The 22,999-nt window shown below is 52.3% G+C and overlaps 1 protein-coding gene across 4 annotated transcripts in view; it reads left to right on the top strand.

The window, feature by feature from the left end:
• Positions 1-955: 955 nt before the first annotated feature.
• CFAP65 (cilia and flagella associated protein 65) overlaps positions 956-22,999 on the top strand; it is a 36,391-nt gene continuing 14,347 nt past the window's right edge. The window contains exons 1-20 of one of the 4 annotated variants that reach the window (XM_032354835.1): positions 956-1,159; positions 3,380-3,432; positions 3,768-3,939; positions 5,796-5,980; positions 9,711-9,813; positions 10,358-10,524; positions 10,703-10,902; positions 11,193-11,338; positions 11,834-12,056; positions 12,412-12,677; positions 13,079-13,279; positions 13,515-13,874; positions 15,437-15,574; positions 17,023-17,268; positions 17,856-18,080; positions 19,050-19,208; positions 19,408-19,558; positions 20,002-20,130; positions 20,953-21,166; positions 21,484-21,612. In XM_032354835.1, coding sequence (XP_032210726.1) covers positions 3,775-3,939; positions 5,796-5,980; positions 9,711-9,813; positions 10,358-10,524; positions 10,703-10,902; positions 11,193-11,338; positions 11,834-12,056; positions 12,412-12,677; positions 13,079-13,279; positions 13,515-13,874; positions 15,437-15,574; positions 17,023-17,268; positions 17,856-18,080; positions 19,050-19,208; positions 19,408-19,558; positions 20,002-20,130; positions 20,953-21,166; positions 21,484-21,612 — 3,407 coding nt within the window. In that variant the 5' untranslated portion in view covers positions 956-1,159; positions 3,380-3,432; positions 3,768-3,774. Of the gene's footprint in view, positions 1,160-1,246; positions 1,443-3,379; positions 3,433-3,767; positions 3,940-5,795; positions 5,981-9,710; positions 9,814-10,357; positions 10,525-10,702; positions 10,903-11,192; positions 11,339-11,833; positions 12,057-12,411; positions 12,678-13,078; positions 13,280-13,514; positions 13,875-15,436; positions 15,575-17,022; positions 17,269-17,855; positions 18,081-19,049; positions 19,209-19,407; positions 19,559-20,001; positions 20,131-20,952; positions 21,167-21,483; positions 21,613-22,999 lie in introns of those variants that run through there. The other 3 variants (XM_032354833.1, XM_032354834.1, XM_032354836.1) reach the window with 3 other exon arrangements.

Here is a 22,999-nt window from a genome sequence, read left to right as displayed (position 1 = left end):
GGCCATGTGATTTTCCAGGCCAACTCAGGCCACTTTGTCATCTTAGTCCATCCACTGTTTACTTTCACAAGTAAATGCCAACTTTCCCAAAATGAGAGTTTATTTTCTGGGTTTACCCTGAGACTCACTAAGATCTCTCCCTGTAACACCACCCCCATCACTGTCCTGGGTGGTGAAACATCTTTAACTGCCCACGAGTGAACTTTGAGGCTTTCGGCTTCACCCACCTAAGGAGTCTTCACCAAATTAGAGCTGTTACAAAGAAAACCACAGACCCAAAATGGTGTCCCTTGGGCCAAGTTTCAACCTCTCCCAGAAATGTAGTCTTAACGGGTCAGACAGGAATTTTCTGGTCAGCACCAATGAGGTCATCTATCACAGGTACCCTCTCCAACCCCCAAAAGGCAATCTGTAATAAGAGCCCCTGTCCTTCCCCATAAGAGAAGGCCACCTTACCTGGAAAAAAAATCCTTTTCTTTTGCTAATAGCATCTTGACGCACCCTCCTGCCTGTATAAACCTTCCATTTTGCACAACTCCCTGGAGCTCCCCTCTACTTGTAGATGGGATGCGGCCCAATTCATAAATCCATTTTAGAAAACCAACTGGATTATAAGTAATAATTATTTATTACTTAAAGTTTACCCCCCTTGAATTTTTGTTGTTCTACAGAACTTTTCCACAAAGCAAATGCGGACAAATCAACAAATAGGCTTCCAAGAATCCACATTAGCGTACCAGCGCCTTCTTCAACCATTAACCTTCAGATCCCCAGAAAAGAGTTGGTTTGCTGTCAGGGAGGAGGAAATGCCGGCAGAACGCGGATAGGTCACTTTCTCTCCCACCTGCAAAAGGAATCCAGTCGTAAAGCAATATGCAAATGAGAAATAACTACTGGGTGCTTTTAAGTTCACAATCGCAATCATAGACTGGAGTTCCGGTTGAGATTCTGACCCTACGTCACCATCGCGCGGCCGGAAAGAACTGGAACGGCTCCCACTCCGGGGGCGAGCCCACGGAGTTAACCTCCTGTGAATTTGGTTGCCTACTAAAATAAGGATTGCGAGGACGTCACGACAAGTAGGAGACCATACATTCCATGTCGCGACTGATAGAAGCTCAGTGACTACTAGAAGGGAAAACCAGAGAATACAAGAAGGGTAAGCATTAAAATTGGCCGGCTCTTTCGCCTTCCGTGAGCCTTGACTCCTTCGGGTTGCCGTCGTTGTCCTGGGATACCGAGAGACGCCGTGCCCTGAGCGTCCTGTCTCTATGGAGACGACAATATGGCGGCGGAGTGAGTTCCGAGATTTGGTCCCAGGACCTGGGGAACCGCGCGAGTGGCGACCGAAGGTATCTGTCCTGGAAGACCACCTCTTTTGGGAAGTTGTGGCCGGAGGTCCTCCTCATGTCCCTTAGAGATCCCGTAGGACTGAGACTTGGGTGAGATCAGCCTGGGGATCTCCTAGAGAAGGGAGGAACGAACTTAAGTATTTTTATCACTTCACTTTATCAATTTCTTTTCCACTCCACACTACACCACTTTTCCAGTGGTCATCTTAGGAATGTTTACGTTGGAAATGAGGCAAATAAAGGAAGCTGATGATATATATTTTTCTAAAGTCCTCAAGATTAGAAAATTGGATTTAAAAACAACCCCTAACTGGCCCAGGGTCTTCACAGTCGCTGTAGATGGGTGTCTTTTGGAAGAGTAGCTCAACCGAGTATGGAAGTTATAATTATTAACTACAGTAACACTGGCTCATCTATGGCTTTTTCAAATCCCCTATTTCACCCCAGCTTCACATCAACTTTGTGAAGTAAGATAACCTTTATTTAGTGAGGAGAAACTTGTCCATCTCAACCAGCCTGAGCCAATGCAGTCCTCCTTGCTCCAGGAGCAACGCTCTCTTCCCTAAGCCCTAAGACCTGATCTAGACCAAATTTCTACCCCCATCATCTCTAATTTCTTCTACAGCTGTTGACTGGAGATTTTTTTAGAGCTCTGAGGCAGTGGTATCTATGGAATCCCCTGAAGTCACAGACTTGACTGAGTCAGGCTGGACGACAAAGCCATCCAATAGCCAAAAAGTAATGGGACTCTCCTCCCTGCCTCCCCAGCTGACATTTCTTTGATTTAATCTGAACATCCTCTTTACAGTGGAAGGGAGGGGCCTCCCCTGTCTTGTTCATTGCTTAGCACTGCACATATATAATAGCTGCTCAGTAAAAGCTTTGTGAGTGAATGAATGAATGAGTCAGTGAGTGGAACTAAGATATTCTCCAGAGGTTTTGGAGGTGTTGCCAATTAGGAAAAACTGAATCAACAGAATCTTTTGCTTTGGATGGTGATGCAGAGGGGATGGGAGGGTGTCTGATAAAACTGTGTAAATTTCTAAAGGATAACCATAAAATTATTGACTAAAATGTAATATGTTGTAATAAGGAGTTAAAAGTTGAACCCCAAACTTGAAAAGAGGTGTTTTTTTTTTAAAGTAGGCTGCATTCCCCAATGGAGTCCAACGTAGGACTTGAACTCACAACCCTGAGATCAAGACCCTGAGCTGAGGTCGACAGACACTTAACCAACTGAGCCACCCAGGTGCCTCGAAGAGAGAGAATTTAAGACAAATAAAAGATAGCTTGCATCTCACCATAAATTGTTGTAAAGATTAAAATATATAAGGGACACCTGGCTGGCTCAGTTGGTGGAACATGTGACTCTTGACCCCAGGTTTGTGAGTTTGAGCCCCACGTTGAGTGTAGAGATTACTTAAAAATAAAATCTTAAAAAATAATAAAATAAAATACATGAGAAGGCCTTCCAACACTGCTTGATATATAATTTCTCACTAAATGTCAGTAAAAGTCATTGCTATTTTTGAGATTGTTATTCGAAGAGGTGGGGAAAGACACTGAGTAGTCTGAAAAATATACATATGTTCAAAAAGGTATTAGATTGATGCTGTCCAATATAGTAGCCACACCTGGGTGTGTGTGCTAAAGTAAGTCCCCTAAAGGAAGAGGGGGTTTGGAGTTTAGGTCCCATGTGTGTTCCCTAGAGCAAGACCAAACATCCTTTTGAATATTTGGTGAAAGCTGTGGACACTTTCCTTGGGAAAAAAGCACTTCTCCATATATATGATATTTTGCATATGGTTTGCATATTAAATTTGCATATATTTGCCTATAATTTCCAGCTGCAGTCTCTCACTGGATCCCTCTGCTCTAGAAGTTGACTTGCTTATCTCTGGATTGAGTGGCTATTTCAGTGAATGCTTACTTTAAACCTGGAATGCAGGTTGCATACTGATAGAAAAAACCTGAAAGACCAATAACTATCCAATCTCATTCACCTCTTCTTTGCCCCTTCTTCGCAGAGGAGGCAAGACACGTTCAGAAGAAACAAGTAGAGGGCAAAAGCCAGCTAAAGGTAATGCATGTGCCTCATTCCCTCGGGGCTTCCTGAGAAATGCCATGCATGGCCACGGCAGGCCTCATCCCTGGGTCCCTCTCCTGAATGGGGAGTTTCTAGGCTCCTGGGTCGAGCACTGGATCTTAGATTCAGGCTCATTGCTCGTGGAGCCACCTCCTGCCTCCTTGCCACAGCTGGAAAGTGGGCCCTTCTTTGATAATGAGAGCATCAGTGAGTCTACTCCACGAGCCTCTCTCTTTGATGTCTCTGTCTCCCCTCTGGTCTCTTCCTAGCTCCCCATTGGCAGGAACTTCTGGCTCAGCCAGAGTGCTCCCCTTGGACTTGTGTTCTAGGTGGCTGATGCTCTTCCAGGCAGCCCCAAGCTCCCTGACGCAGATTAGGGACAGCGGGGACTGTACCATGAACTCTGGGTCCTGTCTGAGCGCCAGTACAGCGGCCATGGCCACCATCACTGGCAGCAGTGTGGCGCTAAGCGTCTGCAGCAGCAGCAACACCAGCGCCCGGGTGAGCACATGACCAGGGTGGGTGGGGCAGGGGGACAACAGGGCAGGGGGCAAGGAGGCAGGGGGCGGGGTAGGAGTCTGGAAGGACCTGACTCCTCTGTCCAAACCCCAACCCTATACCCTGCATACATGGAGCACCACGCCACCTGGAGAGGTGCCAGTTAGAGCTGAGAGAGTAGTCAAGGGTTCTCTCTTCCCTCAGAAAGTTCTCCTGGGCTTGAACCTGTGTGCGTGACCCAGATGTGGATGTTGCTGACTTTTTGCAGCTCTCGGGGTGTCTCTCTGTGACATTGCAGTGGCAGGGGTGGAAGGTGGTTGTCTAGGAATGTTTGGGGTATGTGACTGTGTGGGGTGCCGCATGTGTCTGTGTTGTGCGTGCATTCTTGTGTCTCTCTAGATACAGTGGTGCTTGCCTTTGCTTCCCTGAGGACTGTGGGGTCATCATCTCACTCCCTCCCTCTGGGTCATTCTGGGCTTGTCTGCCCCATGTTTCTTTGCCACCCTTCCCTACTCTGCCTGAGCTGGCAGGAGATTGGAAGTAGAGTGGAAGGGAGGGGCCAGGGTATTTCTCTCCCCCACCCCCACCCCCGGCTTTTGAGACGGTAGTCCCATCAGCAGCTGCATCTCCCCATGACCCCAGTCCCCACCCGAAAGGCGTCAGGGCTCTGAGAAGCCCAGCACCTCCCCTAACCAAGCACAGCGGCCCTTTCTTGATGTTGCTAGCTTCTGGGCACTTCACTATACCTTGGTTGTGCATTAAATTCCTCATTTTAAACACCCACGGTGGCTTCTGTTTTCCTGACTGGACCTGACTGATGTCCCAACTGATATTACCGTAAATTACCCTTTCCCACCCATGTCACCTTTCCTCCATGGGCTGACCAGGAAAGAAAATACCACATTGGCCACCTGACACTCTGTAAATATTTAAACTAAGAGTGTAAGCTCCAAGAGAGAAGAGATGCATCTATCTTGTTCACTGTTGTGGTCCTGGTGCCTAGCACAATGTCTGGCATGTGGTATGTAGTCACCAAATATTTGTCCAACAGATGAATATATCTTTATTTTAAGTAACAACATGGAAGCAATACTTGCCCAAAGATAACGTAACATGGCGGTAAGGGGAGTGTTCATCGCAAAGACTGTGGTAGGAAGAGGTATCTTGCTCATCTTCTCTTCACCTTGGCTTTGCCCTTCCATCCCCCTCCCTTCTCAGGTATATGGGGCTAGGGATCAGATTGGGAAGGATTTTCCATGATTGATGGGAAGCGTTGGCACACAGCTCCTCTAGCATCATCAGGAGCAGCCCTTGGAGTGGCCCCACATCACGGTGGGGGGTGGAGGTTTCTTGCAGGCAGATTGACTCCTTCCCCTGCTCTACCAGGCAGTTGAGGGATGGGAGAGGGAATGGTAGAGTATTCTCGTCATCCCCAAAATTGTGCAGGATAGACCACTCCAGCTATGAGAGACTTCTGCAGCAAAAGCATAAAAGCATAGGATGGGAAGGAGGGAAAGGACAAGGCAACACCAGAGAGGACTGGTATCTTTAGGTGCACTGAGGAACAGAGCAGACTAAGACTGCTCGGTATCTGATGGAGTGGTCCAGGGACGGCTGTAGGGGCGGGGTCACGGAAAATCTAGTTGGAAAACCATCGCCATGACCTCAGAAACAGTGATATCTGACTCCAGGGCTTACTGCTCCTAACCACCTCTCTCCAAGACCATCTCCCAAGGGCCAGAGGTGGGGTAATTCCTTACTTCCTGGAGAAGGGAGATCTTTGCCTGTTCTCTGGGTATTTGAATCTTACCCTGTTAACATGTCCTTTCTTCTCCTCCTTTTCCCTGACAACTGGACAGCCAGCCAGCTTGATGGACACTCACGTGTGCTTCTCAAAGAAGCGAGACAAAGTGAAGAAGAGAGTCATCTGGGGCATTGAGGTGGCTGAGGTACTGCAGTGGAGAGGTTGGACATTAGGGAAGGAGGTCACCAAGAACCTAGCTCTGAAAAATGTGTCCTTGAAAACCCAGAAGATGGTGTACAGGTATGAGTATCAGGGATCAGAGATCCAGCCCCTAAGCCCTCAAGCCCCCCAGTCACTCTTTAGAAACCAAACTTTAAATTTTTCATATAAAATTAGGGGACTTTGAGTGGCTCGGTCAGTTAAGAGTCAACTCTTGGTTTCGGCTCCGGTCATGATCTCAGGGTCGTGAGATCAACCTTGCACCCAGCTCCTTGCTCAGCGGGGAGTCTGCTGGAGATTCTCTCTGCCTCTCCTTGTACCCCTCCCCACTGTGTTCTCTGTCTCTCTCTAAAATAAATAAATATATCTTTTCAAAAATTTAAGTTATCATTTAAAATTAGAAGAGCATATAGAACAGGCACAGTTTGAATAATTATTGAAAGAGGAGCCCTCGTAACCAGATTACTAATAGAATAGTACGTGTCTGAAGCTGACCTTCTCCCATGGTGTGTCACTCCCCTGTCGAAACACCTTCACAACCATAAAAGTAACCACCCTCTTGACTTAAAGATTTCCTTGCTTTTCTCTAAAGAAGGGACTTACCACCTATGTTTGCATCCCTAGATGATATAGTTTAATTTTACCTTCTTAACAAACTTGATGTAAGTAGAATAGTATGGCATATTTTTTTATCTCCTTGGGTTTTGTTAAGTTACGTTATATTTGGAAGACTCATCTGCATGTGACCATAGTTCATTCTTGGTCATCACAGTATAATAATTCCAACAGATGCTTATATTGTAATATAGTATCCATTCTTCTGCTGAGGGATGTTTGGGTTATTTCTGGTCTGGGACTGTGATCAGCATTCATGTATAGATCTTCACCTGCAGGTTTTTTCCTAGGGTAGATACATAGGAGGAGAATTGCTGTGACCTAGAGCATGTCCGTTCTTGCCTTTTATAGAAACTCTTCTCTAAAGTACTCATTCATATTTCTGTTCCCACCAGCCAAGCACGAATTCCCCCACCTCTGCAATTTTACCAACCAAAGCTATTGTCAGAATTTAAAATATTTCCAACAGTGGTGATTTTTTTGTGGCTCTGATTTACATTTCCCTGCTTGCCGACACAGCTAAGTGTCTTTCGTGTGCTATTGGCCATTTCATTGGTGGAATTCCTATTTAAGACTGGACTCACTTTTCTCTTAGATTGTCTTTTTTTTTTTTTTAATGAACTTCACCCTCACACAAGGCTCAAACTCACAACCCCTAGATCAAGAGTCCCATGCCAGGTGCCCCTGTCTTTTTTTCAAATAGAAGTTCTTATTGCTACTAATCTTTTGTCAATCATGTGTTGTAACTATCTCCTCCCACCTGTGACTTGTCTTTTCATTTATTTACCATGTCTTTTGAAGAATTGAAGTTCTTCATTTCAAAGGAATCAAATGTATCAATCTTTTTAGGTTATAATTGATGCTGCTTTTAAGAAGTCCTTCTCTCCCACTGCCTAGGTCATGAAGACACTATCCTATAGTATCTTCTTTTTTTTTTTAAGATTTTATTTATTTAGGGGTGCCTGGGTGGCTCAGTGGGTTAAGCTTCTGCCTTTCGCTCAGGTCATGATCCCAGATTCCTGGGATCGAGCCCCGCATTGGGCTCTGCTCAGCAGGGAGTCTGCTTCGCCCTCTCTCTCTCTGCCTGCCTGTCTGCCTACTTATGATCTCTCTCTCTGTCAAGTAAATAAATAAAATCTATTTTTAAAACAGATTTTTAAAAAAAAATCTTTTAAAAAAATCTTTAAAAAAATAGATTTTATTTTTTAAAGATTTTCTTTTTTAAAAACAAAGATTATTTTTTAAAAATCTTTTTAAAAAATCTTTTAAAAAAAGATTTTATTTATTTACTTGACAGAGAGAGAGAGAGACAGCAAGAGAGGGAACACAAGCAGGGGGAGTGGGAGAAGGAGAAGCAGGCTTCCTGCTGAGCAGGGAGCCGTATGCAGAGGTCGATCCCAGGACCCTCGATCCCAGGACCCTGGGATCATGACACAGGCTGAAGGCAGATGCTTAACGACTGAGCTACCCAGGCGCTCCTCCTATAGTATCTTCTAAAGATGATCGTTTTGCTTTTCATGTTTGTCTTTAATCTACGCAGAATTGATTTTTGTGAATGATGTTATTTTATTTATTTATTTATTTTTGAATGGTTTCAAGTAGGGATCTGATGATGCTTTTCTTCAAACAAATGTCTAAATATCCCCAAGCCATTTGTTGAAAAGTTCATACTTTCCCTGATGATCTCCTCCTCCACTGATGTTTATCCTTGTTTGTTTGTGATCTTAATGTGAAAAATTCCAACATATCACCATTGGTTTGGTTTTGACTTGGGTTTTTTAAAGATTTTATCAGGTTAAGGACATTCCCTTCTATTCCTACTTTGCTAAGAGTTTTTCTCATAAACAAGTTGAAGGTGACCTAATATTTTTCTTTATTGAGATGATCATTTGATTTTATTTTCTGCCTTAATTTGTTAACCTAGTGGAGTACATTAATTGATTTCCTCTGCTAAACCAACCATGTATTTCCTGGAGCGAGCTCAACTTTGTCATAATTCTTTCTATACATTGCTAAATTCCTTTGGCTCTCTCCTTTTGTTTATGAGAGAGATAAACCTATACTTTTTCATTCCTCTCCTGCCTCTGTTAGATTTTGGTAACAATGTTACAGTGGATCCGTATATTTGGGGGACTTTTTCCCCTTATTTTATATTACTGGGAAGGTAAGGCTGGGCTTTTTTTTTCTTCTTCAAAGATTTTATTTATTTATTTGACGGAGAGAGATCACAAGCAGGCAGAGAGAGAGGAGAAAGCAGGCTCCCCGCTGAGCAGAGAGCCCAATGCGGGGCTCGATCCCAGGATTCTGAGATCATGACCTGAGCTGAAGGCAGCGGCTTAACCCACTGAGCCATCCAGGCGCCCCAACTGGGCTTATTTTTTATCAAATGTCTGGTAGGACTTGCTGTGAAGCCATCCAACTTAGTGTTTTCTCTGTGGGAAGATTTTACTTATTTATTTGAGAGAGAGGGAGAATGAGAGAGCACAGCAGGGGGAGCAACAGAGGGAGGGGAGAAGCAGGGTCCCCACTGAGCAGGGAACCCCATGCGGGGCTCCATCCTAGGACCCTGCAATCATGACCAGAGCCGAAGGCAGATGCTTAACTGAGTGAGCTACCCAAGCACCCCTCTATGGGAAGATTCTTAACTACTTATTCAATGGCTTTGATGATTTTAGGTAGGATGGCCATAAAGTGAATTATCTAATTATTGAGTCCACTTTGGTAAGTTATTGTTTCCTAGAAATGGGTTTATGTCATCTAAACTTGAACATTTTTTAACTTTTAATTTATATATTTGACAGACAGAGATCACAGCAGGCAGAGAGGCAGGCAGAGAGAGAGGAAGGGAAGCAGGCCCCCTGCTGAGCAGAGAGCCCAATGTGGAGCTCAATCCCAGGACCCTGAGATCATGACCTGAGCGGAAGGCAGAGGCTTAACCCACTGAGCCATCCAGTGCCCGTAAACTTGAACATTTATTGGTACAGAGTTATTGGTAGTATCATCTTCCTGTGACTATTTCAGAAGTCTGCACTATCTACTGTTTTGAGACTCCACAGCCTTGCCTAGATCTCGGCTTGGATAGGCACCCTGGCCCCTCTGGTCTCAGCCTTGGTTTCCCTCAGCTCAGTGCACCAGGATTTTTCTTGTTATCTGAGCCCTGATCATGAAATGCTTACGCCCCGGCTCTCTCCTGCAGGCCCCCCAAGACCAAGTTCTTCTTCACCGTCATCCCCCTGCCCATCTTGCTGAGCCCAGGCATAACCTTCACACTCCCCATTATCTTCCGGCCTCTGGAAGAGGTAAGGTCTGCCACTGAGAGGGGGCGGTCAGGGAGGGGCATGGGCACCGTGACCTTGGAATAGGAAGCAGAGCAGAGCAGCAAAAAGAACCCCCCTCCCCCACCAAGACACACACACACCCATCCTGCCAGCTGCAGAAGCTCCAGCTTGGGAAACCCTGGAGAGGCTCCGAGCCTGAACTCATTGGACAGCAGGGGGGATCCCAGTCGGATGTTGGAGACTAGTCTGTGCTACTCTATTGGCCACAAGCCTTAGATTCCTTACCCTTAATCTCTTCCTACTCTCAGAACATTCCCCCAAATACTTTGGTCCTCGCAAAAGAGGCCCCTGATCTCTGAGACCAAGACAGTGTGAGAGGATGAGTACCCAGCTCTCCTCGGACACTGATGGGGGGAGGGCATGATCCAGCCCCGCCCTCAGCAACTGTGTTGGGGGCAGAACCAATAGCAGGAGGGGCGGAGTGGGGGGGATTGTGGTCCCTGAACACCATACACTTACCACGGATATGTGACTGCCTCCGGCCCCCCCACCTCCCATGTTGCAGAAGGAGTATGTGGACCAGCTCTGGTTTGAGAAAGAAGAGGGAATGTTCTATGTGGACCTGAGGGCCACCCTGCCTCGCCACAGTCTGATCTGCCCACCGTCCCTACAGTTGCCCATGTGTGCTGTGGGGGACACAGCTGAGGCCTGGTTCTGCCTGGAAAATGTGGGGTGAGGGGAGCAGCTGAGGCTCAGAGGTGGGGAGAGTGAGCTCGGTGAGGAGGGTCCCAGGATGCTGTTGGGGGAGGGGAGGAAGAGAAGGGCCCAGCATCTCTGGGTCTTTCTAAAGTAGAGACAGGGGTCCAAATGAGCCCAGTGGCTCTGATCTGCAACCCCCCGCCCTCTCCAGGGACCTGCCCACCTTCTTCACCTGGGAGTTCCCCAGCCCATTCCATATACTGCCCACCACGGGCCTGCTGGAGCCAGGCCAGGCCTCCTACATCAAGGTGACATTTCATCCCCTTTTGGCTATCCTCTATGAAGTTCAGGCCACGTGCTGGTACGGAGAGGGCAGCAAGCAAAAAAGCAGCATCCAGCTGCAGGCTGTGGGTGAGGCCGACCTCTCACTTGTCCTGAGTCCCCCTGCTGCCCCTTCTGGGTCTCAGAGCCTCAGGGTGCACCCCCGCACCTCCCCTGCTGGCCTGTCCTCCACAGGACCTCCACCAGCTTCCCCCACCCACCCACCCCCCAAGCCCTGCAGGCTTTGCCTTTTCTTTGCCTTCCTTGGTGTGGCAGACCAGTGCTTCCCTGGGGATCCCTGCCTTCTTCAAGGGACAGTTCAGCTGGGGCAACAGAGACCCTGGTGGGTTTCTTCCCAAGACTCCCCGTCTCTGCCCCAGCCAAGTGTGCACAACTGCTGGTGAGCATAAAGCAGAAGCGCCCAGAGGACCAGGATGCTGAAGGCGCCCAGAAAGTGCTGCACTTCGGCACGGTCGCCGTGGGCTGCACCGCGGAGAGGCTGATCAAGCTTTACAACCCTTCGGCGGTATGCCTCCTGTTGGCGGGGGTCGGGGCGTGGGCAGACAGGACCACAGGACCAGATGCTTCTAAGACCCCTCCCGTTTACAAAGTGCCCTCTTCCTCTCCGTGCCTTTGGCCCCAAGCCTCACATAACTCACGTCTGTTGATACACGCATGTGTCAACAGGTGTCCTCTCTTCTCAGCTGGGGACTGGGCTGGGGTATCCCTTGACACCCCCAGAGCAACTCCAAGAGCAGCCATAAGGGGGTCCTACCCCCAGGACCACAGCTAGACTTTCTGATACCTTCGGAGAAAGAAAAGAGTGCCCACCAGGCTGTCCCAGTGCCTAGCACATAGCTTGGCCTCTTCTTTCCTCTTGGTGAGGTGGCCTCTGTACTCAAACTGACAAGTAGGGCACAGGATGGACTTCGGCTGTCCTCACCTGCTCAGTCATGCACTTTGGTAAGGACAGCTGCCTCACCCTGTGACCTGACCCTTCTGCCCCTCCCTGGTCCCACAGGTGAGCGCCCCCTTCCGGATCGAAGTAGCCCCAGACACGCTGGCCAAAGATCATGCCTTCTCATGCCCCACTACCAATGGCATTGTGCCTCCAGGCGGGAAGAAGTTAGTGTCAGTGTCCTTCCACCCTGAGACCTTGGACGTCAGAACTATTGACTACTTGTCCATCATGCCCTCTGGCTGTGCCTCCCAAACCCTGCTCAAAGTCGTTGGTTTCTGTAGAGGTACTGGCCACCCTAGGACAGCGCACTGCCTCTGGGGACAGGAGCAGCCCCCATTTAGGACTGGGAAGGGATCTTGGCCTGCTTGAAAGGCCTGGTGCCTCCATGCCCTTCAGCCTGGGTGTCTGCTGCCCCCTGGTGGGCTCAGTGTGGAATCAGTTTTGGACGCCCAGAGATAATATTCCTGCCCTCACCCCCTGGTGAACTTGGAGGTCAGCTCGGGTTGCTGGGGCTCAGCCTTCTGTCTCCAGGAATTGCCACCTTCCATTAGGGGACTCCTTCTGAGATATCCTCAGGGAGGCTGATAGCCCAGCCCCACCCAGGTGGCAGGGCTCACAGGAGTCCCATCTCCACTCAGGTCCTGATGTGTCCCTGCAACACAACTGTGTCAACTTCAGCTGGGTCAACCTTGGACAGTTCTCGGAGCAGCCCCTGTGGATTGAGAACAAGTCGGACTGCACAGCCTACTTCCAGTTTGCCATTGACTGCCAAGAGAGTGTCTTCGGCATCAGACCGGCCTTTGGGACTCTGGTGGGCAAGGCCCGCATGACCCTGCACTGTGCCTTCCGGCCCACTCACCCCATCATCTACTCCCGGCGAGTGGCCTGTCTCATCCACCACCAGGTGAGCAGTGGGGGCAGAGGCGAGGAGGGGCTCTCCTGGGACTTGGAGGAGCCAACCTGAGGCCCAGTGATGAAGACAGGGCTTGGCGATCACTCTTTTATATTCAGGAAACTCTGCTTGGATTATCTCTGCCAGGGCTGGGCCAAGGGCATAGGAAGGCTCACTCCAGACCAGGTCAAGGGCTTTTTTGCTGCTGCTTCTGCTGCTGCTGCTGCTGCTGCTGCTGCTTCTGCCAATGGGCTGGGGAGAGGGGGTACTGGACTCAGAGTAGAGAGCCTTAAAGTCAGGACCCAACTCAGGGCCATGGGCAAGGTTATCCAAATTGTACCTTGACCAGCTGGCATCTGGTCCAGGTGGCAAGCAGGGGCTAAAGTCTAGCCTCATACAGATGCATGTCATAGGACCCACTGTTCCTGGACCTGATTGGGACCTGCCACTCAGACAGCACCAAGCCAGCCATCCTGAGGCCACAGCATCTGGCTTGGTACCGCACACACCTGGCACGGGGCCTGACGTTCTACCCTCCCGACATCTTGAGCACCTTGCTGAGGGAGAAGAAGCTGGAGCAGGATAAGAATGGGGCCCTCAGGATTCCCACCGAGGTTTGATGGACCACTTGGGGCCTCCCACAGATAGGCTCCCTTCCCCAGGTCCATGCTCCCTTCTCCAGAAATCCTTAGCGAGCCGTGTTCCCCCAGAGCCCTGTGGGTGTCATTAGTAGTTGGGGATGACCTGTGTGGATCCCTGTCATCTTTTCCAGAAAGGGGCATGCGAATGAGGGGCAGTGGCAGGAGAAATGGCAGTTGGGCCCCCGCTCACCTGTCTCTCCCCACACAGGACCTGGCGGACGCGTCATCCCCGAAGTATCCTCTCATTTCCCCCATGACTGAGTACTTCTTCGATGGCACCAATGACATAGCCATCTTCCCCCCACCGGTCAGCATAGAGCCCACGGAGGTGGACTTTGGTGCCTGCCCCGGGCCTGAGAACCCCAACCCTGTCCCCCTGTGCTTGATGAACCACACCAAGGGCAAGATCACGGTGGTCTGGACACATAGGTCTGATTGCCCCTTCTGGGTGACCCCAGATACCTGCAGTGTGCCTCCACTGAAGTCCATGTCCATGTGCCTGCACTTCCATCCACCTGACCCCAACTGCTTGTACGCCGCGGAGCTCGAGGCCTTCGCTGTCTATAAGGTGTGTGCGGGCAGAAGAGATCAGGGGAGGGCCTCCTGTCTGCCCTGGAGCTTGAATGGCAAGGTGGGGTTGGAGGAAGTGGCGGGAGCCCCTAGAGGATCCTTCCTCTCTGTGCCAGGCTCCTCTTTGGCCACACTCCACAGTCCTTACTGGTTTGTCTTCTCCAAGGCTTATTGGCTGCCTTGGCCAAGGGGTTCTTGGCCCATCTGACTGCCTCTAGTGCTTGTGTCACCCCTGTACCCCACACCCAGTCAAGAGAGAACTCAGCTGGGGTCCAGCCCTTTGGGAAAACTCACCACACAAGGAGTCACTCCCTGGAGCTCCTGAGTTCTCTCTAGTCCTTGAAGTAGGGAGTGGTCCATCCAGAAGAACTATGGGCAGGAACCAGAGCCTGGGAGACCAAGTCAGGGGAGCCGGATAATTAGGCGGGGGCGGTGGGGGGAGATTCTAGCATGACCTCCCTTGGCCAGGGAACTTGGACCATAGGCTGTGCTCAGCCCAGCCTCTTGGTCGCAGATGCTGGTCACTCCCTCATCTCTGGTCCTGCTTTTTCCCTTCCTTATCGGCTCTGCCTATGCTGCTATTCTCTGCCAGGGACCAGGGTGCCAGGAATGAGAGATTAGCATACCTTATCAGCTCTGTGACTCTGGGCAAGTCCTTTAATGTCCCTGATGCCCTGGTCTTTTCATCTAAAAGTGTGGGGCCATATCTGAACTTTTGAGAAGGCTTTCCAAAGCTAAGACTTTAATTGCCTCCGCTCTAATATCTTGGCAGCGGGGGGTGGGGGGCAGGGAGATAGGGACGATTTAGGAATAAGGCTGTGGACACCTGGCTTTGCCAAGTCTGACCCATCCAGATTGTTAGGCTACTGGCTCTGGCCCGGCCCTGTCTGCTACAGCAGCCACCAGCCACACATGGCCACCGAACACCCAAAAGGTGGCCAGTTCAAATGAGATACATCATAAGAGACCCACCGGCTTTCAAAAACTTAGCGCCAAAAGAATGTAAGGTATCTCACGCATCACTTATATGTTGATTTTGGGTTGAAGTGGTAAGATTTGGGGTCCGTTGGGATAAATAAGTCATATCGCTGAGATTGCCACCTTCCATTAGGGGACTCCTTCTGAGATATCCTCAGGGAGGCTGATAGCCCAGCCTCTAACTTCTTCCCGCCTGGAGGCACGTCATTTCACTTTGAGACTGTGGCTGCTAGAACACGTAAAACTACCTTTGTGGCTCGTGTCCTGTTTCTTTTGGCGGGCGCATCTCTAGGCTGCCACATCCCTGCAGGAGAAATGCTGTCCTCACACCTCAGCCTCGGCCCCAGCCTGCTGCTGCTGTGGTTATGACAGAGCCTCCTTGCGGGAGTGCCGAGCATGGCCCCTGTGCCCTGTGGTCAGAGCCATTAAGATGGCTGTTCTCTGCGCTGTCTTCCCAGGGAGACCCTGTCCTCTCTCTGTGCCTGGTGTGGGACTCCTGTAGCACAGTGGGGCAGGATAGGGGGCCCCGCAGGGTCGGACATGGGACTCTCAGCTCGTCCACTGGTCTGGCCCCCTGTGCAGGTTCTGCAGAGCTATAATAACATCGAGGAGGACTGCACCGTGTGTCCCTCCTGGTGCCTGACCGTCCATGCACGAGGCCACAGCTATCGTGCTGCCTTGGAACACCCTGTCCCTCAGTATTCTCTGCATGCCCCCAAGGTGAGCATGGCCCCAGCGGCAGTGGGAGGTAGGACAGGGGAGTTTGGCCTTGGTCCGGTCCATACTCTGCCGGCCTTGCATACATCCCAACACCCTCCCAGGCCATCCCACCCTCCCCACCACTAGGCCCTAGGGCTCCGGGCATGGAGGGCTCTCTTGGGGGCCAGTCTGGTTTCGGACCCCTGGCCGCTCCTTGCTCCTTCTGGAATACTCGCCGGCTATCTCGCACTGAGATTGAAGATTCTCTGGCTCCTTCATTTGTCTGTGCCTTGTTTGCTAAGCACCTGCTCAGGGATCTGACCCTCCCACCATGAGCCCCTGGCCTTGGAGATTGCCCAGGCTCCTGTGGGTCGCAGAGCCGGACCCTTGGTTTCCTGAGTCATAATTCCCAGGCCTCTCCGAAGAACCATTGGAGGTCATGTCTGACCCGAGCAGCCAGATGACAGAAGGCTTAAAAGCATCAAGCCTGGACCCAGATGACCGAGCTCCAGTCCTGGTTTCTCCTTCCACCACTCTTCCCGGCCTCCCTGACCTTTGTCATCCTTTCCATCCATCTCCGCTGCCCTCATGCCTCATATTGCTGGAAAGGCACCCCTCCAGGGCCCTGTGCTGCCCCCCCCCCAGCTGCACTTCTGCTCTCCAATCCCCACCTGACTTCACCACCTGAGATTCAGCTCAAGTCCCTCCCTGACTGCATGGGGTTCCCCTCCCTGACCCCCGTCTCTTTCTCATGGCTGGTTCATCCCAGCAGTTTTTTACCTCTGTCCATCTGATTCTGGGCCTGTGTTGCCCAACCCCCCGCCCACCCGCCACCTCACAGGCGGGCATGTCTGTCCCAGCTGGGTGGGCGCCCTGTCCGAGATCTCAGGCCTTATACGATATGGCTGGCCTAGCTCTTACCCTGCAGCTGATCATACCCTACGCGCTTCAGGAATGTTTGGAAGCTGGGAATTCTGGGGCTTTCCCCTTCTCAAAGAGGGGCCAAGGGGTTCCTCTCAGCTCTCTGTAAGAGAGTTATCTAGAAGGGACTGCTGATCCCAGAGCTTCTGGACCAGGATCTCTGAAAGTGAATTAATTCTCCAAAGGATGACTTGTGGGCACCCTAAAATGAAAGACCTCCTTAACTCTGTGGAGGAAGTCTCAGATGACTGTGTTTCCTGGGCTGACTTCCCTATGGCCACTCCCTCTCCCTGTCTGGAGGTCTCTGGAGGACAGAATTATTTTTTGGTGCCAAGCTGTGACCCTCTGTTCCCTGCTCGCAGGGGAGTGACTGGGATGTGTGGAGGTATCTTGGCTCTCTTTGAAGACAGGCCCAGCCAAGCCCACACAGACTTCCCTGAGCCCCCGGGCATCTGGACTACCGAGGGATGTGGCTCACGTGCGGGCCAGTGGGGTGAGGGAAGAGGAAGCATATAGATCTGAGCGTGGACCCCTCTTGTGCACCCCAGCTCTTTCCTGCAGTGTCCGCCGGTGAACCCTCCTACCGTAGCCTGCTCTTGATCAACAAAGGCTCCATGACGTTGACCTTCAACTTGGCCCCCCAGAGCAGCTCAGACATCTCCCTGCGGCCCAGTTCAGGCCTCGTGGCCCCCAGGGCCCACCAGATCTTCCTCATCTGTACCTACCCTAAGGGCAACTGCTGGAAGCAACACCTTTTCTACTTACAGTTTAATTTTTGTCCCCAGTATCTCAAGGTAAAAGGCAGGGCTAGGGGACTGGGTCCTGAGGAATGGGCCGTAGTCTGGGGCTTTCCTTCTCAAAGCCAGATTCTGGGTTGGCCTCTAAATCTCCCCTAAAGTAACCAAGGGGCTGCTTCTCTCCCATCCCCCCAGGAAGTGCCCTAGGAGGGCAAAGACCCCTTGGCCCCATTTGTGAAGAGCTCCCCACCCTCAGGCCCAGCATGTCGACCTCAAGGTGTCTGGGACAAGAAAAGGGATGCAGAGGTCCCAAAGAAATGAGTGGGGGCAAAATAAAACTCACTGCAGGTTGCAGAGGGAGGTGTGGGTTTGGGCTGGAAAAGGAGCCAGGCTGGTGGGCCCACATCTGGCCCATGAAATGATCGGTACCTCCTGTCTCGGTCCCTGGGTTCTTTTCAAGAACCATCTCTTGGGTCGGTCTCCACCTACTCTGCCTTGACAGAAGCTGCCTGTGCCCAGGCTGGAGGAGGGCCTTTTGCCTTCCCTCCCAGGGGAAAAGCTGCCCACCCGTGGCCTCTCAGACATTTGGGGGAGCCGGGGCAGCGGGGTGACATCCGGTCCCTGCCCTCCCTCCCCGGCCCTAGGAGGTAAGCATGCAGAGCCGGGAGGAGCCCCTACAGCTGAAGCTGGACACCTCTAAGAGCGTGTTCTTCAAGCCCACCTGGGTGGGCTGCTCCTCCACCAGCCTCTTCACCTTCCGTAACCCCTCACGTCTGCCCCTGGAGTTTGAATGGAGGATTTCCCAACCTTACGGAAAGATCCTGGCCGTCCAGCCTGTGCGGGGGCTTATCCAGCCCAGCGAGAGCATTGTGAGTGCCCCGCCCTGCTGCTGCCTCCGCCACCCCTGTGCTCCCATCTGCATGCTCCCCGCACCCTGCCCACAGCCAAGGCTCACACTGGAGAGAGTCTACGTTGAGCTGGGGCTGCTGTCTCTAAGAAGATCCAAGGTCACCTTCACTTTGACCATCATCTCTTACTCACGCCTCTCCGGGGGCCGGACTTACAGTGTGCACCCTCCCCATTTAATCGATAACCACCTCCCCTGCCTTACAAGCAGGTGGGACAGCTACCATGGTCTTAGCCCCCATTTTACAAAGAAGAATTGAAACTTAGAGAAGAGAAAGCCATTTATGAATATTACAAATGAGGAGGTGGAGAGCTGGCACTTGAAACACTTTCAAGGGGCAAGTCCTCTCTCCATCCGTGGTCCCCAAAGCTGCAAGATCGCTGCGAGGTGGTTTGGGGCCAGGTGGGTGCGTATCATGAAGGCTTGAGGAAGGGGAGTCCTCAGCAGCAGTCCGAAGGGGGGCACCGGCTGGGACCCAAACTAGCAGAGCCCCATTTCCTGGTCTAGGGCCATACAGACGAGTTGGGGAGGCCAGACACCAGAACTACCAACACATGGTGTCTGGAAGAACCCAGGTGGTAGTCAGGGAGGCCAGAGACAGCATAGGCTCTGGAGTTGGCTTCAGGAGCTCACACTCCAGCTCCCACCAAGCCCCTCGTCAGCCGTGTGACCTGGGGCAAGTTACCCCACTTCTCTGTCTCCGGTGTGTCATCAGAAAATGAGGTACTAAATAATACCACTGACCTCGTGGGGATAAAGGATGGAGAGGTTGAAGGAATGAACATAAAATCCGATGTGTGGGAAGTGCCCAGCACAGGGTTAACACTCAGAGGTACCATAGCTTGGTCCCCCACTGTGGGATCTCCTGTGGCCAGGAGTCTGGGCAAGGGGTTTTGGAGACCCCACGCGGGGATGATCTCTGTGACCCCAGACGCTGACATGGACCTTCAGCCCTCTGGAGGAGACCAAGTACCTGTTCCGAGTGGGGATGTGGGTCTGGGAAGCCGATCTTCCCCCAAACACCAAGCCCCCCGCCACCACCCACTACATGCTCAGGCTGGTGGGCATGGGCATCACCAGCAGCCTCTCCGTGAGTAGGAGAACCCTGGCAGGTGGGGCTGGGGAGCTGCGGGCCAGGGCACAGGTGGGAGGGAAGGCCCCAGGGTGCCCGACTCCAAGAGGGCAAGGGATGGGAGCCACCCAGCCCCCTGGCCCTGTACTCCCTCATCAATTCTCTGAGGCCAGGGGTGGGGAAGCCAGGGCTGTGGCCGGCTGACTCTGGCCCTCAGGTGAAGGAAAAGGAGCTGGAATTCGGGAACGTGCTGGTGAACAGCAAGCAGTCCAGGTCGCTGAAGCTTCTGAATGATGGCAACTGCACCCTTTATTACCGCCTGTTCCTGGAGCAGTGCAACCCTCAGGTCGTGGACAACGGGCCTCTTGGTACTCGAGCCCGGGCCACGGCTGGGGCCAGGGAGGCAAGCAGGGAGGGACGATGGTTAACCAGATCATGCTTTGGGGGAAGGCAGAGCAGGGCTTAAAACTTGGTGCTTCCACCTTTTAGATGTGTGGCATGGGGTGGGTGACTCTCTGAGCCTCAGCTGCCTCATCTATAAAATGGGACGATTGCCAGCACCTGCCTCCCAGGGCTGCGAGGCAGAGTGAAGTGCTTAGCAGATGCCAGTGACACAAAACGTGGTTTCCTCTGTCTGCTCTGGGAAGAGGGACTCTGCTCCCTGTTTTCCTGGCTCTGGGCCTGCTCTCTAGCCAGTACTCTGCGCCCAGGGGAGGGTATGTGGAAAGGAGCAGGAGGAGAGGCTGGGACTCTCTGGCCTGCACTGAGGGCTTCTTCTGCCCTTGACCCCACCGGGGTCATCCCTGAGCAGCCCTGCAGCTGGACCGCACAGAGGGGAGCCTGCCACCCCGGTCCCAGGACACTATCTGCTTGACCGCTTGTCCCCACCAGCGCTCCCAGTACTGCTGGAAGATCAGCTATGCTCTCCTCTCGCACAGAGGTACGTGGGCCACCTGAGAGGAAAGGGGGCGGACTGTGTGAGCAGGACCTGGGGTGGGCGGGTGCTGGGGATCCAGACAGTGCCAGCAGGGTGTGCATTAGCATGCTGGGATGTGCTGGGGGTGACTGGTGTGTATGCCTCATAATGACCACATCCGTCCACACAGATGTCCGTGTATGTGTGTGCACATGTGCAATAAAAAAAAAAAGGCTGATGCGTGTTACCCCATGAATGAATTTTGAAAACATTACACCAGGTGAAAAAAGCCAATCACCAAAACCCCACATATTGTATGATTCCGTTTATGTGAGATGTCCAGCCAGGACAGGCAACTCTATAGAGACAGAAAGTAGATCAGTGGTGGCTGGGGGATGGTGTCGGGGGAGGGGAACGGGGAGTGACAGCTTTTTGGTACCAGGCTTCTTTTGGGGGTGATGGAAATATTCTAAATTAGATAGTGGTGATGGTGGCACAGCTATGAATATAGGACAAATCTGGATGGTATGGGTTAAAAGTGTTAATTTCATGGTATATAAATTCTACCTCAATAAAGCCGTTAGTGAGAGTCAGTGTGCAAACAAACGACAACACCCAGTGAGCACCACAATGCACACAGAGCATTTCAGACAATGCCTGACACATAGAAAGTACCAGACGAGGCTTGGCTGTTCTGGAAAGGTCCCAGAGCCTGGGAGATATCCGCTCCTCCTGACAAGGGTCCTGGGAAGGTGGCCAGGGATCCTACATGCTCAGCCTGCATGCTGGGGCCCAGGACAGCAGAGAGGTGAGGCCACTCCTCACGTCCACACCTCTCTCCCCTAGATAACAAGGCTGGGAAGAGGCAGGAGCTGTGTTGCGTCTTCCTGATGGCCGTGTACCCCTTGCTCTCCATCCTGGATGTCTGTCCCGTGGGCAGCGCCAAGGGCATCACCCGGAAGCACCTGTGGCGCCTCTTCTCCCTAGACACGCTCAACAGTTACTTGGAACGTGACCCCACCCCCCAAGAGCTCACCTACAAGGTGCCCACCCGGCACAGGTGAGGTGGGCTCAGGGCGGGGGCAGGGTCTATCTGGGGTGTTCTTGGAGCTCTCTGCCCACACCCTCCCCCCGGCACCAGGACCTATCTATGGAGTGTCTCCCCATCTCCCTCCAAATTCTTTCCATCCCTGGAGTGGCCTGAAGAAGTCAGGGATGGGCTCAAGGTCACAAATGCTAGCCCACCCCAGTCCCCAAGTCCCAGATTCTCCAATTCTCACCGACAGGAAGATGATTGCTTGGCCAGCCATCCGCCCCTGGTGGGGGGTTCCGTACTGTCTGCCTCTGTCTCTGAGTCTGAGTCTCTGCTTCACACAGCACAAGCCAGATCCCCACTGTCTTCACCCATCTGAAGCTCGACTTCAACTTCGGGGCGGCGCCAATGGAGGCCCCACCCTCAGTGGTGCTCCTGGCCCTGAAGAACAGCGGAGTGGTGTCCCTGGACTGGTACGGGGGGCTGGGAGGGGACTGCTGGGGGGGCCCGGGAGGCAGGTGCTGGAGGCCATCTCTGGCTCCAGGGGGACCTAGCTGTCTGGTCCCCTCCTTCATGGGGTGGGGAGGCCAGTGTGGGATTGGGATCATCCTTCAGTGCTCCAAACCTGTCACTGCCCGAGACATGACCTTAGGCTCAAGAGTGGGAGAGGCTGATGGAGACTGGCATGGTCATCCTAATTGCTTAATGAGTGAGAGGTGTCCTATGGGCTCCTGCTGTGTGCCAGGTACCAATTTATGAGACTTTTCTCCTCCAAGCCTCACACCAACCCCAGGGGGAAAAAAACCTCCTCTGCTGACTTTTGCAGATGGAGGCTAAGGCCACTCATCCATTAGCAAGCAGAGCCGGGTTCAAAGCCAGAGTGGTACCGGTTAGATGGCAAGAAGTCTTCAGAGTGCCTCCATGTCCCAGGCACTGTGCTAGGCAGTGGGGCACCCCCAGTAGAGTTTCAGTCCAGGGAGGCCAAGCCTGTATGGGGCTGAGTGAAGATCTCTGGTGGAGAAGGACAGGGACAGGCTGCCACCGAGCTGGTGTTGGGGAGGAAGACGTGGCTGAGAGAAGTCACGTGGGCTGTGGGAAGGCTGGAGGCTGGCCACAGGGCAGGCTGCGCCTCTCTGGTCACAGCAGCCCAGGCCTGGAGCTCTGAGCCTGCCAAGCGTGGCCCTTCCTGTGCTTGACTTTCCTCCTGTCGGGGCCCAAACTTGTGCCCGATAAACATCCTGTTTCCATGCCAGAGCTTTTTCTTGTTCTTCCTCCCCACTGCTGCCACGCGTCTCGACTTCCTAGTAAATTTCCTTTTGACGACTTCTAACTTTTCTTGCCTAAACGGAAGTAACAAAGAAGTGTACCCACTGGGGTCAGGCTTGAGAGAGATGACCAGGGGCATGGCGGGGGCTGGGGTGGGGTGGGGTGGGGTGTTTCTGCAATCTCAGGAACCTTCCTACCTGAGCAGAGTCTTGGGGTGAGGGCTAAGCTGGAGGGGAAGCAAGCAGGGAGGCTGGCTCCTGTCTGAGAAGGGCCAGGACTATGAGTAGCTGAGGGCTCCTGGCCCTGATGACTTGAAGCTTGGCAGACAGGGCTGCTAGCCAGGTGGGGCAGGCCCGGGGCCCGCCAGAGCTCCAGATCCACCATTCCCTGAGGCTACTGGTGTGGCCAGGAGCCAGGCACTACAGGAAAAGCGGTGTTAGTCCATCCTGGCGCAGAACAGGGTATTTTGGTGGATTATGCATGCAAGTGTGTTTGTGTAGGAGCAAGCCAGCTCACACTCTCTGTGGAGAGAGTCCAGGTGGCTGGAAACCGAGGTGGGAGGAAACCCAGGCAAGGTGCCCACTGAGCTGAGCC

The sequence above is a fragment of the Mustela erminea genome, chromosome 8 (genome assembly GCF_009829155.1).
Source record: "Mustela erminea isolate mMusErm1 chromosome 8, mMusErm1.Pri, whole genome shotgun sequence".
Lineage (NCBI taxonomy): Eukaryota > Metazoa > Chordata > Mammalia > Carnivora > Mustelidae > Mustela > Mustela erminea.
This window is presented reverse-complemented; position numbering and strand designations above follow the sequence as displayed.